Source organism: Hemitrygon akajei, chromosome 9 (assembly GCF_048418815.1).
Source record: "Hemitrygon akajei chromosome 9, sHemAka1.3, whole genome shotgun sequence".
NCBI lineage: Eukaryota > Metazoa > Chordata > Chondrichthyes > Myliobatiformes > Dasyatidae > Hemitrygon > Hemitrygon akajei.
This window is the reverse complement of record NC_133132.1, coordinates 128,318,253-128,338,270: the sequence shown is the minus strand read 5'-3', so window position 1 is coordinate 128,338,270 and position 20,018 is coordinate 128,318,253. Positions and strand designations below refer to the sequence as shown.

At 42.8% G+C, this 20,018-nt stretch overlaps 1 protein-coding gene across 1 annotated transcript; it reads right to left on the bottom strand.

Moving 5' to 3' along the window:
• Positions 1–18,300: 18,300 nt before the first annotated feature.
• Positions 18,301–18,831, bottom strand: msgn1 (mesogenin 1). Its single transcript, XM_073055365.1, has one exon. The coding sequence runs from the start codon at positions 18,829–18,831 to the stop codon at positions 18,301–18,303; it is 531 nt and encodes a 176-aa protein (XP_072911466.1).
• Positions 18,832–20,018: the final 1,187 nt, after the last annotated feature.

The following is a 20,018-nucleotide window of genomic DNA, read 5'->3' as shown; positions in this document are numbered from 1 at the left end:
TAGCTTCACCCCCTCCCCTCCTGTCTTCTCCTATCATTACGGATCTCCCCCTCCCTCTCCCACTTTCAAGTCTCTTACTGGCTTTTCTTTCAGTTAGTCCCAAAACGTTGACTGTACTTCTTCCTATAGATGCGGCCTGGCCTGCTGCGTTCCACCAGCATTTTGTGTGTGTTGCTTGAATTTCCAGCCTCTGCAGATTTCCTCAAGTTTGAGTCGTAAAATTAGTCAGCTCCGTCATGGATACTAGCCTCTTCAAGGAGCGGTGCCTGAGAAAGTTGTCATGCATTGTTAAGGACCTCCATCACCCAGGGTAAGCCCTCTTCTCACTGGCACCATCAGGAAGGAGGAACAGAAGCCTGAAGGCACACACTCAGTGATTCAGTAACAGCTTCTTCCCCTCTGCCATCCGATTCCTAAATGGACATTGAAAACTACCTCACTTTTTAAAAATATATATTATTCCTATTTTTGTACTATTTTGAATCTATTCAATACACATACACATGTATATATATACTTACTGTAATTCATTTATTTATTCTTTCTATATTATCATGTATTGGATTGAACTGCTGCTGCTGAGTTAACAAATTTCACGTCACATGCCGGTGATAATAAACCTGATTCTGATTCCTCAATGTCACAAATAGTTAACGGTATTTTGACAATGTTTATAGCCAGATAAACTGAGGGTTTATGTAGCTGTCAAAGTTCTTTGTTGGAAGGGACTTGTTCTGTGTACACCTGACAGGATTATGGCAAAGGATGTCTAGCTGGCCCGCCATTGAGGTTACAAGCAATCTTGTCGTTAGCTTAATCAGATGTATAGATTCTCAGAAATATCTTGTGCAGAAAGATACATGTAAGAGAGACTGATGAGATAGGTGAATCACTTATTACATTCACCTCTTTCAGTCTTTTTAACCACAGATCCTTCCCCCGAAAATGAAATCCGTACAGCATTATCTGTGTAGCTTGCTTTTCACTGGATTATGTCTTTGATTACAACTGTCTTTTAATGAGTGACTATGTTTGATATTCTCACTGATGTTTACGGCTGTTTATGACCTTAGCTTGTTGAAGTTCTAGCAATGATTCTTGAAGTTCCATTTGTAATTAATTGCATTGTACTGGAGAACCGTGCACATCACCCAGCTTGGAATTGCTTGGTACACAGTTGCTGCTACATTCAGTTACAGTGGGGCTAGCAAAGTGTATTATCTGGGATATATAAATAGACACCTCCCTATTCCAGTAACAGGCATGCAGAGCTGACAAGGGCAAGGTTGAAGGGCTGAATCCTGATGGTGAAAGAAGGACACATACTGTATATAATGTGATCTACACTGGAATATCGAAATGACCAGTCGGCTCAGCTCTTTGAGTCCATTCCACTATTCATTTAAAATAAGGCATAAAATAATTCATTTAAAGTTAACTATCTCAAGTTTATATTCTTCAATAACCTTTGCAAAGTAGTTAATTGATTGAAAGTTTCATTTACTCTAATTTTGGCTATCTGCTTTCATTCCTATTCAAAGCTAGCAACGGCAATTTTGCTGGCTTATAGCAGTGTATTGCTCGACTCAAGGATTCCAACCAGTACCATTCTGAGTGGAATGGTCAAAATTAAATCTGAGATGGAAGGAATTAGAGTGAGAGAACAGAAGATTTGAGTGCTGGGTTTGATCCAAGAACACAGTGAGTGGTACTTTGGTCTTGACCTAAATCCAGCATTCCTTGCCTCTCCTTATACATCATTGCCAAAGCTGTTCATAGAGTCAGAGTTACATTTAAAATGGTGGGCAAATATGAGACAAGTAATTGCATCATAATACTTAAACAGCAAATCTTTTTCTGGACATCCACTGAATGCCAACTCATCCCATCTCTGTTTAGATGGGAACTGAATGAGTTAAAGGCAGGTTGAGGTCTGGATTCAAACTTTATTACATCATTATATCTCATATGGCTCTATTAGGAAATCTGTGTATCTTTCCACCTGAATGACCAGAATTGCCTATTTATCATGTTTCCTTTTTATGCCTTATGGCAGATTGAGTGGGTTTTTTTGCATTTCATTTGCATTTGTCTGTTTTTTATGAGGCCAAGTTGCTAGCTCGATGCTCAACCCAGTACAGATGGAAAGTGTGCTAGAACCCAGCCAGATTCGACCCCAGGACCATCGACCTCGAAGTCCGTTGCTGATGCCACTACACCACCGGCCAGCTAAATAATTACCTATTGGACCAAATCAGTTATGAGTTCAAGCCATGATGAAGAGTCTCAGCTCAAACATCAACTGTTTATTGCTCTCCATTGATGCTGCCTGGCCTGCTTAAGTTTCACCAGTATTTTGAGTGTATTACTCAGGATTTCAACATCTGTAGAATTTCTTTTGTTTATTATATTTTCTTAGTTAAACTGGGAGCCAATTACAACAGTTTTATAAATAGTTTCCAGGCTATCATGCTTTATTTGAAAGAAGGAAATGTATCATATTCATAGATTATATCTGGGATTCTGTGATGTTTATGATGACAGCCAATTCAAGGAAGTAAAGTTCTATAAGGATTGTATGCAAATTTATATTTGAATATCAATCCATAAACATTAAGTTTCACTATATTTCACTGGGGGTCAGATAGAAGATTCTGTGGACACAAGAAAGAAACACAAATAGTAATTTGCTTCCCAGGCACCAGGGATGTTTCTGATTGCGTCCACAATATCCTGAAGTGGGAAGGTGAACAGCCAGAGATCGTGGTACATATTGGTACCAACAATATAGACAGGAAAAGGGAGGAGGTCCTGAAAGCAGACTACAAGGAGTTAGGAAGGAAATTGAGAAGCAGGACCACAAAGGCAGTAACCTTGGGATTACTGTCTGTGCCACGTGATAGTGAGTATAGGAATAGAGTGAGGTGGAGGATAAATGTGTAGCTGAGGGATTGGAGCAGGGGGCAGGAATTCAGATTTTTGGATCATTGGGACCTCTTTTGGGGCAGGTGTGACCTGTACAAAAAGGACTGGTTGCACTTGAATCCCAGGGAGACCAATATCCTGGCGGAGAGGATTGTTAAGGCAATTGGGGAGAGTTTAAACTAGAATTGCTGGGGGGTGGGAACTGAACTGAAGAGACGGAGGAAGAGGCGATTGGCTCAAAAATAGAGAAACCTTGTACACAGTGTGAGAGGGAGCTGTTAGAGAAAGGGCGCTCAGACCGATGGTTTGAGATGTGTCTATTTTAATGCGAGAAGCATCATGAACAAAGCAGATGAGCGTAGAGCGTGGATCAGTACTTGGACCTATGATGTTGTGGCCATTACAGAGACTTGGATGGCTCAGGGGCAGGAATGGTTACTTCGAGTGCCAGGCTTTAGATGTTTCAGAAAGGACAGGGAGGGAGGCAAAAGAGGTGGGAGCGTGGCACTGTTGATCAGAGATAGTGTCACAGCTGCAGAAAAGGAGGAAGACATGGAGGGATTGTCTATGGAGTTTCTGTGGGTGGAAGTTAGAAACAGGAAGGGGTCAATAACTCTAATGGGTAATAGTTTAATAGACTACCCAATAGTAACAGGGACATCGAGGAGCAGATAGGGAGACAGATTCTGGAAAGGAGTAACAATAACAGGGTGGTTGTTGTGGGAGATTTTAATTCCCCCAAATATCGATTGGCATCTCCCTAGAGCAAGGGGTTTAGATGGGGTGGAGTTTGTCGGATGTGTTCAGGAAGATTTCTTGACACAATGTGTTGATAAGCCTACAAGAGGAGAGGCTGTACTTGATCTGGTATTGGGAAATGGTCAGGTGTCAGATCTCTCAGTGGGAGAGCATTTTGGAGAAAGTGATCACAATTCTTTCTCCTTTACCGTAGCATTGGAGAGGGACAGGAATGGACAAGTTAGAAAAGCATTTAATTGAGGTAAGTGGAAATATGAGGCTATCAGGTAAGAACTTGGAAGCATAAATTGGAAACAGATGTTCTCAGGGAAAGGTCCAGAAGAAATGTGGCAAATGTTCAGGGGATATTTGTGTGGGGTTCTGCATAGGTACATTCCAATGAGACAGGGAAAGGATGGTAGGATACAGGAATCGTAGTGTACAAAGGCTTTTGTAATTCTAGTCAAGAAGAAAAGAAAAGCTTACAAAAGGTTCAAAAAAACTAGGTAATGATAGAGATCTAGAAGATTATAAGGCTTGCAGGAAGGAGCTTAAGAATGAAATTAGGAGAGCCAGAAGGGGCCATGAGAAGTCCTTGGTGGACAGGATTAAGGAAAACCCCAAGGCATTTTACAAGTATGTGAAGAGCAAGAGAATAAGACGTGAGAGAATAGGACCAATCAAGTGTGACAGTGGAAAAGTGTGTATGGAACCAAATGAGATAGCAGAGGTACTTAGTGAATACTTTGCTTCAGTATTCACTACAGAAAAGGATCTTGGCAATTATAGGGATGACTTACCACAGACAGAAAAGCTTGAGCATGTAGATATTATGAGAGAGGATGTGCTGTAGCTTTTGGAAAGCATCCAGTTGGATAAGTCACTGGGACTGGATGAGATGTACCCCATGCCACTGTAGGAGGCGAGAGAGGAGATTGCTGAGCCTCTGGTGATGATCTTTGCATCGTCAATGGGGACGGAAGAGGTTCCGGAGGATTGGAGAGCTGCGGATGTTGTTCCCGTATTCAAGAAAGGGAGTAGAAATAGCCAAGGAAGTTATGGACCAGTGAGTCTTACTTCGGTGGTTGGTAAATTGATGGAGAAGATCCTGAGAGGCAGGATTTATGAACATTTGAAGCAGCATATTATGGTTAGGAATAGTCAGTATGCCTTTGTCAAAGGCAGGTCATGCCTGATTGTACTCTTTGAGGATGTGACTAAACACATTGATGAAGGAAGAGCAGTATATGTAGTGTATATGGATTTCAGCAAGGCATTTGATAAGGTACCCCATGCAAGGCTTATTGAGAAAGTAAGGAGGCATGGGATCCAAGGGGACATTGCTTTGTGGATCCAGAACTGGCTTGCCCACAGAAGGCAAAGAGTGGTTGTAGATGGGTCATATTCTGCATGGAGGTCAGTGACCAGTGGGGTGCCTCAGGGATCTGTTCTGGGACCCCTACTCTTCGTGATTTTTATAAATGACCTGGATGAGGAAGTGGAGGGATGGGTTAGTTAGTTTGCTGATGACACAAAGGTTGGTGGTGTTGTGGATAGTGTGGAGGGCTGTCAGAGGTTACAGCAAGACATTGATAGTATGAGAACTGGGCTGAGAAGTGGCAGACAACCTAGATAAGTGTGAGGTGGTTCATTTTGGTAGATCAAATATGATGGCAGAATATAGTATTAATGGTAAGACTCTTGATAGTGTGGAGGATCAGAGGGATCTTGGGGTCTGAGTCCATAGGACTCCCAAAGCTGCTGCACAGGTTGACTTTGTGGTTAAGAAGGTATGCGGTGTATTGGCCTTCATCAATCGTGGGATTGAATTTAGGAGCCGAGAGGTAATGTTGCAGCTATATAGGACCCTGGTCGGGCCCCACTTGGAGTACTGTGCTCAGTTCTGGATGCCCCACTACAGGAAGGATGTGGAATCCATAGAAAGGGTGCAGAGAGGATTTACAAGGATGTTGCCTGGATTGGGGAGCATGCCTTATGAGAATAGGTTGAGTAAACTCAGCCTTTTCTCCTTGGAACGACGGAGGATGAGAGGTGACCTGATAGAGGTGTATAAGATGATGAGAGGCATTGAGCATGTGGATAATCAGAGACTTTTTCCCAGGTCTGAAATGGTTGCCACAAGAAGACACAGGTTTAAGGTGCTTGGAAGTAGGTACAGAGGAGATGTCAGGGGTAATTCTTTTACACAGAGAGTGGTGAGTGCGTGGAATGGGCTGCCAGCGGCGGTGGTGGAGGCAGGTACGATAGGGTCTTTTAAGAGGCTCCTGCATAGGTACATGGAGCTTAGAAAAATAGAGGGCTATGGGTAAGCCTAGGTAATATCTAAGGTAAGGGCATGTTTGGCACAGCTTTGTGGGCCAAAAGGCCTGTATTGTGCTGTAGGTTTTCTACGTTTCTATGTTATATATTAATTTTATTTTTCTTTTCTTCATATACATTTCACACTGCTACCATTGCTGAAACTGTTCTGGAGCCATAAGTTAGAAGTTTCATTAACATGATAATGTCTGCACTCACCACTGCCACCCCTGTGTAGTGAATGCTCCATTAGGGAATTAACAGTGTAGTCATAGCAGCACTACTGGTGGTCAGCACCGACTCACTGTTACGATGATTATTGACCCAGCAATTTTAGATAACTGAAGAAATCCAAACTGCATACTTTCTTGCAGGTATTTTGTAATTAATACTTCCACTAAGTTTTGTGTTTCAGCAAACTAAAGTGCCATGCTTTAGGTGTTATAAAAAAGCCTTGAGGGTGGAGAAATTTCATATTTGAGGCAGAAAATGACGTGGCGGCGAGGAAGTCCACCCCTCCTGCGAATGACCAGGTGCTGTGTCTCTCTGTGGCCAATGTGAGAAGAACCCTGTGCAGGGTCAACCCACGGAAAGCTGCTAGACCAGACAACATCCCTGGTAGAGTGCTCAGAGGATGTGCAGACCAGCTAGCAGATGTTCTCACTGACATCTTCAACATCTCCCTGAGCAGCGCCATCGTTCCAATGTGCTTCAAGGCCACCACCATCATACCCATGCCGAAGAAATCTTCAGTGTCCTGCCTAAATGACTACCGTCCCATTGCACTTACATCCATCATCATGAAGTGTTTCGAGAGGCTCGTCATGAGGCATATCTAGACCCTGCTGCCCCCCTCACTGGACCCCCTGCAGTTTGCGTACCGTCCCAACCGCTCAACAGATGATGCCATTGCCACCACTCTCCACCTGGCCCTAACCCACCTGGACAAAAAAGACACATACGTTCGGATGCTGTTCATAGATTTTAGTTCAGCATTCAACACAATCATCCCTCAGAAACTGATTGGAAAGCTGAGCCTATTGGGCTGAACACCTCCCTCTGCAACTGGATCCTAGACTTCCTGACTGGGAGATCTCAGTCAGTCCGGATCGGGAGCAGCATCTCCAAAACCATCACACTGAGCATGGGGGCTCCCAAGGGTTGCGTGCTCAGTCCACTGCTGTTCACTCTGCTGACCCACAACTGTGCTGCAACACACAGCTCGAACCACATCATCAAGTTCGCGATGACACCACCATGGTGAGTCTCATCAGCAAGAACGACGAGTCAGCTTACAGAGAGGAGGTGCAGCGGCTAACAGACTGGTGCAGAGCCAACAACCTGTCTCTTAATGTGAACAAAACAAAAGAGATGGTTGTTGACTTCAGGAGGACATGGAGCGACCACTCCCCGCTGAACACTGACGGCTCCTTGGTAGAGTTCGTTAAGAGCACCAAATTTCTTGGTGTTCACCTGATGGAGAATCTCACCTGGTCCCTCAACACCAGCTCCATAGCAAAGAAAGCCCAGTAGCGTCTCTACTTTTTGTGAAGGCTGAGGAAAGTCCATCTCCCACCCCCCATCCTCATCACATTCTACAGGGGTTGTATCGAGAGCATCCTGAGCAGCTGCATCACCGCCTGGTTCAGAAATTGCACCATCTCTGATCGCAAGACCCTGCAGCGGATAGTGAGGTCAGCTGAGAAGATCATCGGGGTCTCTCTTCTCGCCATCACGGACATTTACACTACACGTTGCATCCGCAAAGGAAACATCATTATGAAGGACCCCATGCACCCCTCATACTATCTCTTCTCCCTCCTGCCATCTGCGAAAAGGCTCTGAAGCATTTGGGCTCTTACGACCAGACTATGTAACAGTTCCTTCCCCCAAGCTATCAGACTCCTCAATACCCGAAGCCTGGACTGACACCTTGCCCTATTGTTCTGTTTATTATTTATTGTAATGTCTGCACTGTTTTGTGCACTTTATGCAGTCCTGAGTAGATCTGTAGTCTAGTATAGCTTTCTCTGTGTTTTTTTTAATTACGTAGTTCAGTCTAGTTTTTTGTACTGTGTCATGTAACACCATGGTCCTGAAAAACATTGTCTCATTTTTACTATGTACTGTACCAGCAGTTATGGTAGAAGTGACAATAAAAGTTGACTTGACTATTACCACCTGGCTCTCCTTCTTCTGTTTCTGGATATTTTCCAAACTGGAGTACACTGCACTCCTTTTAAACTCACTGGCATCCCATTTGCTACGTTCCTTTAAAACTGACCTGAGGCCTACTTTCTGCATGCCCTTTAAACCAACCTGGTTCACTGGAATTTTATTATACTATCCTGTAACATCTAAACAAGTGAACTAAAATGTGTGGGTGTATTAATAAATGCAATATCCAAAAATATAGAAAATCTGTCAGTCTGGAACCACTAATGTCCCAAATTTGCTGAATTATTGGAATTTAACAGTAAGCTTCAGTTTCAATTGTAATAATTCTGGTTTGATTTCCAGCTTCAGACCAAGGTGGAAACTTGAGCTTCTTTAAACTGGGGAAATAAGTAAATAACAAATAAGTTAACATGAAGAACATGTACTCTGCATAGTTAGGGGCAAGCGATTTAAAAAGTAGCAGTCACAGGCTTTTGGCTTTTCCAGCTGCCCAATCAAATTGACGGAGTAGACCTCACACAGGTAAGGGCAATCAATTTAAAAAGTAGTGTTCACAGGCTTTTGGCCATTGTTGGAATGGACCTCTGTTAGAGTAGAGAGGTTTTGGCTCAACAGGCTTGGGCAAGGAAAGATTCTTCTTCATTCTTCATCTGTTAGTGCATACTCCAGGGGCTGTGTTATGTCCTTTGTGTGAGGTGTGGGAATTCTGGGAGACCTTCTGCCTCCTGGATAACCACATCTGTACCAGGTGCACCGAGCTGCAGCTTCTCAGAGAATGTGCTAAGGAACTGGAAATGACCTTCGGCTCATACGGGAAAACGAGGTTGTGATGCGTAGGAGCTACAGGGATGTAGTTTCCCCTAAGTTACTGGAGGCAGGTACCTGGTGACTGCCAGGAGATGGAAAGGAAATGGGATGCCAGTTTGGAGTACCCTTGTGGACGTTCCCCTCTATAATAAGTATAATGCTTATTTGGAATGTTAAGTGGAATGGCCTACCAGGGGGAGCCACAGCAACCTGGGCTCTGGCATCGAATCTAGTGCTGAGGCTCAGAAGGGAAGGGGAGAAGAAGAGAAGAGTTATAAGGGATTGCATAGTTAGAGGAGTGGACGTGTATTAGACAACCTGATGAGATGTGGCCTCCCAGGTTCCAGGGTCAGGCTCATCTTGGATTGGGTCCATGGCATTCTAAAGGGTGAGGGTGAGCAGCCAGAAGTCTTAGTATATAATAGCACCAATGACATAGGAAAAGGGAGGAGGTCATGAAGAGAGAATTTAAAAAAGCTAATTTAGAAAGCTGAAAAGCAAAACCTCTATTGCAGTAATCTTTAGATTGCTGTCTGTGCCATGTGCCAATGAGGGTAAGAATATGACAATTTGACAGAAGGATGCATGGCAGAGGAACTGGTCCAGGGGGCAAGGCTACAGATTCTGGATCATTGAGGTCTCTTCTTGGGAAGGTATGACCTGTACAAAAGGGATCGGTTACATCTGAACCTGAGGGAGACCAACTGAATTGAATTGACTTCTCTAACTTCCGTTAATGCCTCCTCCCCTTCTTACCCCATCCCTGACATACTTAGTTGTTTGTTTTTTTTTCTCTCTCTCTGCCCATCACTCTGCTTGTTCTCCATCTCCCTCTGGTGCTCCCCCCTTCCTTTCTTTCTCCCTAGGCCTCCCGTCCCATGATCCTTTCCCTTCTCCAGCTCTGTATCACTTTTGCCAATCACCTTCCAGCTCTTAGCTTCATCCCACACCCTCCGGTCTACTCCTATCAGTTCGCATTTCCCCTCCCCCTCCTACTTTCAAATCTCTTAGTATTTTTCCTTTCAGTTAGTCCTGATGAAGGGTCTTGGCCCGAAACATCGACAGTGCTTCTCCCTATAGATGCTGCCTGGTCTGCTGTGTTCCACCAGCATTTTGTGTGTGTTGCTTGAATTGAATGGACTGTATTTCTTACATCCTTCACATAGATGAGGAATAAAAATCTTTACATTACGTCTCAGTCTAAATGTGCAATGTGCAATCATAGTAATTTAGAATAATTTATAATAAATAGAACAGTCAATGTAATATAGAGTACACTCAAATCAGTGTGAGTTCATCAGTCTGATGGCCTGGTGGAAGAAGCTGTCCCGGAGCCTGTTGGTCCTGGTTTTTATGCTGTGGTACCGCTTCCCAGATGGTAGCAGCTGGAATAAATTGTGGTTGAGATGGTTTGGGTCCCCAATGAACCTACGGGCCCTTTTTACACACCTGTCCTTGTAACATGGGAAGTTCACAACTACAGATGCGCTGGGCTGTTCACACCACTCTCTGCAGAGTCCTGCGATTAAGGGAGGTACAGTTCCCTCACCAGGCAGTGACGCAGCCAGTCAGGATGCTCTCATTTGTGCCCCCGTAGAAGGTTCTTGGGATTTGGGCGCATACCAAATTTCCTCAACCGTTTGAGGTGAAAGAGGCACTGTTGTAGAGCAGTGGCTATTGTGTCATCTGTTGATCAGTCGTGCCGGTAGGCGAATTGTGGGGGTCCAGTTTGGGTAGCAAGCTGCAGATGTAATCCTTGACCAGTCTCTCAAAGCATTTGCTTATTATTGAGGTGAGTGCGACAGGACACCAGCCGTTCAGGCACATTTCCTTTGTCTTTCTTGGTACAGGGACAATGGTGGATAATTTGAAACAGGAGGGCACTCTACACTGGGAGAGGGAGAGCTACTTGGGCTGCGCACATCCTGAGTACTCGCCTTGGGATGCCGTCGGGTCCCGCAGCCTTGCGACTGTCCACTCGCTGGAAACATCTGCGTACCTCAGCCTCAGAGACGACCAGGTTGCAGGTTGTAGCGGTGGCTTTCCGCGGAGGCTCAGAGTTAGCGACACTGAACTGAGCGTAAAAGCGATTGAGCTCATCTGGGAGAGAGGCCGCAATGTTGGCACATTTGCTAGAGCTGTTGGGGAGGGTTCAACCTAATTTGGCAGTGGGTTAGGAACCTGAATGACATTGCTAAGGGTGGAGCAGTTGGTATACAAGCAAAAGCAGTGTATACTAGTGAGACTGTCAGGATGGATAGGTAAATGTTAGGCCAAAACTGTAGCTGGTGGGATGAGTTGCAGTGTAACAGGGGGAACACAAGTGAAAAGGGTGATGAATACAGAACTGAGGGTGTTATATTTGAATGCACACAATATACGGAATAAGATAGATTATCTTGTAGTGGTCGGGTATGGCAGGCATCACTGAGTCATGGCTGAAAGAAGATTATAGTTGGGAGCTTAACATCCAAGGATACACATTGTATCAAAAATATAGGCAGGCAGAGGGGGTGGTGTGTATCTGTTGGTAAAAAAGTGAAATCAAATCTTTGAAAAAAGGCGACATAAGATTGGATGATGCAAAATCCTTGTGGGAAGAGACAAGAAACTGCAAGGGTATGAAGATCCTGATGGGAGTTACGTAAGTAGCCAAATGTGGTTTACAAATTACAACAGGAGATAGAAAAGGCATGTCAAAAGGGCGAAGTTACAATAGGCATGAGGGATTTCAATATGCAGGTAGATTGGGAAAATCAGGTTGGTACTGGATCCCAAGGGAGAGCATACATAGAATGTCTCAGATGGTTTTTTAGAGCAGCATGTGGTTGAGCCCACTGGGGTAAAGACTATTCTGGATTAGGTTGAGTATTGAACCAAATTGGATTAGAAAGCTTAAGGTAAAGGAACATTAGGAGACAATGACCATAAGATGATGGAATTCATCCTGCAATTTGAGAGGGAGAAGCTAAAGTCAGATGTATCAGTATTACATTGGAGTAAAGGGAATCACAGAGGCTCGAGAGAGGAACTGGCCAAAGTTGATTGGAAGGGTACACTAGCAGGGATGATGGCAGAACAGCAATGGCTGGAGTTTCAGGCGAGCAAATGAGAATTGTGTCATTCTGCCTTGAAGAGGTATTCTCAAGGCAGAATGATGCAATTGTAGCTGACAAGGGAAGTTAAAGACAACACAAAAGCAAATGAGAGGGCATATAATAGAGTAAAAAAAGTCATGGGAAGTTAGAGGATTGAGAAAACAAATAGAAAGCAACTTGAAAATGCAACAAGGAGGGAAAAGATAAATATGAAGGTAAGCTAGCCATGAATATCAAAGAGGATGCCAAATACCCTTGTCACCATTCCCCTCAATAATGAGTATACCGTTCTGGATACTGTTGTGGGGGATGACCACCCAGGGGAATGCCATGGAGACCAGACCAGGTTACTGGCATAGGTCAGTGGTACAGAAGGGAAAGAGGGAGAAGAGGAGCAGTAGTGATAGGGGACTCAATAGTCAGAGGAACAGACAGGAGATTCTGTGGATGTGAAGGGCACACCCAGATGGTATAGCCAGAGTCGGGGATGTCTTGGATTGCGTCCACAGCTTTTTCAAGGGGGAAGGAAAGCAGCCAGATGTCTTGGTACGTACTAGTACCAATGACATAGGAAGGAAAAGTGAAGAGGTTGTGAAGAGAGAATTTAGAGAGTTAGGCAGAAAGCTGAGAAGCTGGTCCTCCAGGGCAGTAATTTCTGGATTGCTACCTGTGCTAGGTGCCAGTGAGGATAGAAACAGGATGATTTGGCAGATAAATGCGTGTCTGAGAAACTGATGCAGAGGGCAGGGCTTCAAGATCTTGGAGCATTGTGATCTCTGCTGGGGCAGGTATGACCTGTACAAAAGTGATAGGTTGCACATGAACCCAAGGGGGACCAATATTCTTGCAGGCAGGTTTGTTAGAGCTGTTGGGGAGGGTATAAACTAATTTGGCGGGGGGTGGGAATTGGAGTGAAGGGACTCTAGATAGGACAATGGTAAAAAAGCAAAGATAGCATGCAGTCAGAGTGTCAGGAGGAGCAGACAGAGGATAAGATTAAATTGCAACCAGTTGAGTGAGTATTAGTGCGTTAGGGATGCAGAATCAAAAAGGGTAGAAAAAACAGTGCTGAAAACGTTACATCTCAATATATGGATTATAGGAAATATGATGGATGATCTTGTTGCACTTTTACAGATAGTTGGGTATGATATTGTGGCCATCACTGAATCATGGCTGAAGGATGGTTGTAGTTGAGAGCTGAATATCCAAGGTTACACGCTGTATTGGAGGGATAAAAAGGTAGGTAGAGGGGATAGTCTGTCTCTACTGGCAAAAAAATGGCATCAAATCGGTAGAAAGGTGTGACATAGGATCGGAAGATGTTGAATCCTTGGGGGTTGAGTTATGAAACTGCAAGGGTAAAAGGACCCTGATAGCAGTTATATACAGCCCTCCCAACTGTAGCTGGGATGTGGACCACAAATTACAACAGGAAATAGAAAAGGCATGTCAAAAAGGCAATGTTATTATGGTCATGGGAGATTTTAACATGCAGATCAATTGGGAAAATCAGGTTAGTAATAGATCTCAAAGGAGTGAGTTTATTGAATTCCTATGAGATTTTTTTTTTGAGCAGCTTGTCATTGAGCCTACTGGGGGTCAGCTATACTGGACTGAGTGTTATGTAATGAACTGGCGACGATGAGAGAATTTAAGGTAAAAGAACCCTTCGGTAGTGATCATAATATGATTGAGTTGAACTTGAGATCTGATAGGGAGAAAGTGAAATCTGACATAGTAGGATTTCAGTGGAGTAAGGAAATTATAGTAGTATGAGAGAAGAGTTGACCAAAGTAAATTGGAAGGAGATGCTAGCAGGAATGGCAGTAGAGCTGCAATGGTGTGAGTTTCTGGGAAAAATGAGGAAGATGCAGGACAGATGTATTTCAAAGAAATATTGAAATGGCAAAATAGTACAACTATGGCTGACAAGGGAAGTCAAGGTTAAGATAAAAGCTAAAGAGAGGGTATACAACAATGCAAAAATCAGCGGGGGGAAATGGAGGATTGGGAAGCTTTTAAAGACTTACAGAGAGCAAATAAATAATTATTAGGAAGGAAAAGATGAAATATGAAAGCAAGTTTGCAAACAACATCAAAAAGGATAGTAAAAACTTTTTCAAGTATGTAAAAAATAAAAAAAATACAAGAGGTGTATACAATCATTAGAAAATGAGGCTCGAGTAATAATAATGGGGAACAAGGAGATGGCAGATGAACTAAATGAGTACTTTTCATCAGTCTTCACTGTGGAAGACATCAGCAGTGTGCCAGACGTTGTAATGTGTGAAGACAGAGATGTGAGTGCAGTTACTATTACGATAGAGAAGTTGCTAAAAAAAACTGAAAGACCTAAGAGTCACGTGAACTAGATGAACTGCACACTCGGGTTCTGAAAGAGGAAGTGGTAGAGATTGTGGAGGCATTAGTAATGAACTATCAAAAATCCTTGGACTCTGGTGCCAGAGGACTGGAAAATTGCAAATGTCACTTCACTGTTTATGAAAAGAGTAAGGTAGCAGAAAGGAAATTATAGACCAGTTAGCCTGATCTCAGTGGTTGGGAAGATGTTGGAGTCAATTGTTAAGGATGAGGTTATGGAGTACTTAGTGACACAGTAAAAGATAGGACAAAATCAGCATGGTTTCCTTAAGAGAAAATCTTGCCTGATGAACCTGTTGGAATTCTTTGAGGAGATTATAAGTATGATAGATAAAGGGGATGTAGTTGATGTTGTATATTTGGACTTTGACAAAGTGCCACACATGAGGCTGCTTACCAAGTTAAGAGCCCATGGTATTATAGAACATTTACTAACATGATTAGAGCATTGGCTGATTGGTAGGAGGCAGTGAATGGGAATAAAAGGACCCTTTCTGGTTGGCTGCCAGTGACTAATGGTGTTCCATGGGGGTTGGTATTGGGACCGCTTTTTTTTATGCTGTATATCAATAGCTTTGTTTATGGAACAGATGGCTTTACTGCCAAGTTTGCAGATGATACGATGATTGGTGGAGGGGCAGGTAATACTCAGGAAATGGTATGATGCAGAAGGACTTAGACAGATTAGTAATGGGCAAGTGGCAAATGAAATACAATGTTGGAAAATGCATGGTCATGCAGTTTGGCAGAAGAAATAAATGTGCAGACTATTTTCTAAGTGGGAAAAAATCCAAAAATCTGTGATACAAAGGGACTTGGGAGTCCTTGTGCAGAACACTCTAAAGGTTAACTTGCAGGTTGAGCCAGTTTTGAGGAAGGCAAATGCCATGTTAGCATTCAGTACAAGAGTAAGGACGTGATTTTGAGGCTTTATAAGGCACTCATGAGGCCTCACCTTGAGTATTGTGGACAGTTTTAGGCTCCTCATCTAAGAAAAGTTGTGTTGGCATTGGAGAAGCTCTAGTGGAAGTTCACAAGGATGATTCCGGGAATGAAAGGAAAGTTTGATGTCTCTGTGTCTGTACTCGCCGAAATTTAAAAGGATGAGGGGGGATCTCACTGAAACCTTTTGAATTTTCAAAGTCCTAGACAGAGTAGATGTGGAAAGGATGCTTCCCATGATAGGGAAGTCTAGAACAAGAGTGCACAGCCTCAGGATAGAGAGGCACCCTTTCAAAACAGAGATATAGAGAAATTTCTTTAGCCAGAGGGTGGCAAATTTATGGAATTTGTTACCGTAGGCAGCTGTGGAGACCAGTTCATTGGGTGTATTTAAGGCAAAGATTGATATGTTCTTGACTGAACACAGCATCAAAGGTTACAGGGAGAAGGCTGGAGAATGGGGCTGAGGAGGGGGAAAAAGGATCAGACATGATCGAATTGCAGAACACTCTCGATGGGCCAAATGGCCTATTTCTGCTCCTGTCTTATGGTCTTGTCAATATTTCTCCCTGCTTACCTTTGTCCTTACCCAGGAAAGAAGACTACCATATTTTTTTGTTGAACCTGTTCTGCAGCCCACCTACACAGGTGAGTAGACCCCACAGAAGAACCCTTGGTTGTGGCAGATCTTTCAAGAATCACTAGATTCTGTCATAGTTCTGGAGGCTAAAAATTTGCTCCATTCTTGAAATGGGGACAGAGGCAAAAGAAAGGAAATTGACCTGACCTCTGAATTATATGAAGAAATAATAAGCAGGATAGACAAATGAGCATTGGTGGATGTTGTGTACTTAGATTTTTAGAAGGCTTTTCAAAGATGCCACACATGAGACTGCTTAACAAGATAAGAGCCTATGATATTACAGGAATACCATAGCATGGATAATGGATTGACTGAATGGCAGGAGTCAAAGAATGGGAATAAAGGGAGCCTTTTCTGGTTGGCTGCTAGTGAATAGCAGTGTTTCATAGTGGTCAGTGTTAGGACCACTTCTTTTCATGTTATATGTCAGCAATTTGAATGATGGTATTGGTGGCTTTATAGCCGAGTTTGCAAATGATATGAAGATAGATGAAGGGGCAGGTAGCATTGAGGAAACTCTCCCTCCTCCACCATCTCCTTAACCACGTGCTAAACTGTATGATATTTCTATTTCTGGCCTCACTAGCACGTGGCACAAGTAACAATCCTGCGATTACAACCCTGGAGGTCCTGTCCCTTGACTTAGCACCTAACTCCCTGAACTCACTTTTCAGGACCTTGTTTCCTCTCCGACACATGCCATTGGTGCCGACGTGCACCTCAACCTCTGGTTGCTCACCCTCCCAGTTGAGAATGCTGTGGACTTGATCCAAGATGTCCCTGACCCTGGCCCCCAAGATGCAACATACCATCCGGGAATCTGTGATTCTTATCCACAGAATTTCCTTTCTGTTCCCCTAACCAATGAATCTTCTTCTGTCCGCTTCCCCTCTGAGCCACAGAGCCAGACTCAGTGGCAGAGACCTGACCATTGTGGCTTTCCTATGCTGGGTCATTCCCCCAACAATATCCAAAGCAGTTGAGGGAAATGGCCACGGCGTTACTCTGCACTGGCTACCAATCCCCTTTCCCCTCTTGACGATCACCCAGTTACCTAAATCCGCACCTTGGTGTCCTGTCTTACCTCCCTGTTTGTCCTGTCTATCAACCCAGCAGCATCCTGAACGATCCAGAGCTCATTCATTTCCAGCTCCAACTCTGTTAAAAGCTGCAGCTGGATGCCCTTCCTACCGGTTCAGTTTTCAGGCACACTGGCAGTCTCTTTGCAATCCCACAACCCACAGGAGGAGCTTTTCAGTATCTTGTCTGGCTTTGTCACTGCTCTAAATGTGCACAAAGAATGAAAGAAAGAATAATTAGCAGGAAAAATATCTACCTACAGCCTTGTGAAGCCTTGATGAGCCAAAGCCTCAACTTCCCATTCTAACACTGGCCCATTCACACAATGGCCACTTCGCTTAAAACTAACTTCTTTTTATTGGCCCTTGTTAGGTGCATTAATATGCACAATCCGATCTCTCCTTGGGAACTGTGGTGTGAAAAATGTGCCGACTGCCCCTGCTTGCTTCCCTTAAACTCTCTCTCCCTCTACATAATGCGATGTCTGCTCGGAAACTGTGGTACATAAAATATGCCAAATGCCCATTCACTTTTTTAAAACTTTCTCTCCCTCTATGCAATCTGATGTCCCCTTGGGGACCATGGCACACAAAATATGTAGACTGCCCCTGCTTGCCTCTTTTAAACTCTCTCTCCTTCTACACAATCCAATTTCTCCTTGGGAACTGTAACTTGCAAAACTTAATGCCTCTATTTAAGAAACTGAGCATCCAGTAAGCTTTTCTCAATCCCTCATTTTCTTTTACACTTCCAAAGAGTTATGGGCACATATAACAGGCTTGTTAGTTACTGGATTCCCTTTGAAATTGTAATCTCATATTATATTACAAAACTGAAAAATAGATCTTTCAGTGAATATAAAAGACACGACAAAGTCCTTCGCTTCAGCATTTATTGCTTATGCCATGAAAAAATAAGCATTGCAATCATAAACTATAGTCAGTTAGAATTTGTTTTAAAAATCTTAAAATTTTTGGAAAATACATTTGTCTCTCTTGCTATAATTATGAAATCTATGTACACACAAAGAGAAGAGCACATTATTAAGTGTGCTCTATTAATACTCAAGGATTCATACAAGTTAGCCAGTTACAGATAAATTTAGAACAAAACTAGTGAAAATTTACAGTAAATAATCATTCTTAGTCCATTTGTATAAAAAGCACTTCTTATAACTCAGTCATTTCACATGCCATGTCCTGGATTATTATGTCTTCCTTGTGCTAGTAACATGGAAAGCTCAGAAATGTACTGGATGGCACAGTGTAAAGTCTGGATTTTGGTGAGAGTTTGGCCTCCTTGGCTGTAAATGGGTGGCAGAAAACTCCGCAGTGTGTGAAGAGCATGAGCAAGCCTCCTCATTCTCAGTTTTTCTCTCTCGCTCGCTTTCATCCGGCGTTTACCTGACATCTTTGCTTTGGGCAGTTCTTGGAGCCTCCGGGATGGTGTTCCCTTCGAATCAGTGGCCCATATTTGTGGCGAGGACTGCATGAAGTGAGCGCCCACAGGTACACCGTTTTTCGTCTCTGGGCGATGAGATGGAGTAGGAGAGAATAATTCAAAGGATGATGCTGGTAAGAAACTGTGATGTGATGGAACCTGGTTAGGTTCAAACTTGTCCTCTTCAAATTTCCAGCTGATGTCAGAAATCGTATCCATATTAATGAGTCCCACACCATCATCCAATTCCAGCAGAGTTTTCAGAAGATTGTCCATTGTAGATTCTGAAGACTGTAGCCTCTCGTTTGAGTTTGCAGAATAAATGACCAAAAGCATCAGTAGAAGGTTTTATATAGTGAGTGGAGAAGTGACAGCTTGTGGATTCACAGCTGAGAAGGCAAGTTCAAAGAGTGAAAGTGTTGGGTTTTAAAATGCAGAATAACTTCAGGCTCTTCACTTAGCACACAATCTATTCTCACCTCTCAATAACATGCCTAACATGTTTGAGTAATTTGTTGAAGATCAAAACTACTATTTAAGAAATAATATGTATTTATAAGGAAGCATAGATTATGTTGACATCAATAATATAAAAAAACAAGGATCACATATTTCAATCTCAAACAGGAGAAAATCTGCAGATGCTGAAAATCCAAGCAACGCAAACAAAATGCTGGAGGAACTCAGCAGGCCAGGCAATAAATATGTCTGAACTGGATAATATAGACTTCACTATTAGCATTCTTTCTTCTCACATTAACTTGGAAAGTTAAATATTTTGTCTAGAAACCTTGTATAGCATTTCTCCAAAAAGGTTATTCATAGCAAACACATAAATATGAAGCATACTCTGAAACTTCATCATGATAAAAATGCTATTCAATTTTTGTTCACTCTTGCCATCTCAGTCAGAACAAAAGGAAAGCTGAGATGAAAGAAAACCTTTCTGCTCAGCGAAGCCCAACCCTCTGATATTCTAATACTTCCATGTTAACAACCAATAGTAATATATTTATCAATATTGCCTATCAAGGAGTTTTAAAGATCCAGTCTTGTTGTTTTACCATTCCTTCCTGAAGTTTCTATTATATTAATTTAAACAGACCAATGCCAGAGATTTCCTTACTACCTCTGTTATACCTATTTAAATCACCACTACAGAATTGTATGTCATTTGTATTAAACCTCACATTCTACTGCAGTCAAAATCCTAAATGTAATTTGACTACTTACAACCTTAAACAGACAAAGAAATGTACAACACAAAGACAGGACATTTGGTGTTTCACATTTCTATTGCCTGCTTTCTTTATTTCAGCAACTAGTCTTAACTTGTTATTCTTTGAATTTCTTATTCTCAGTAGCTTTTAATATTCATCTATGCTAAGAAGCAAAGCTTTTGAAAGAAGCATGAAAGGCAATTTTAACTCTGCACCCTGTCATCCAAATTATAATCATAAAAT

Bases quoted from the DNA above. Each gene is read 5' to 3' on its own strand.
- msgn1 (XM_073055365.1), bottom strand. From the start codon at position 18,831: ATGGACAATCTTCTGAAAACTCTGCTGGAATTGGATGATGGTGTGGGA.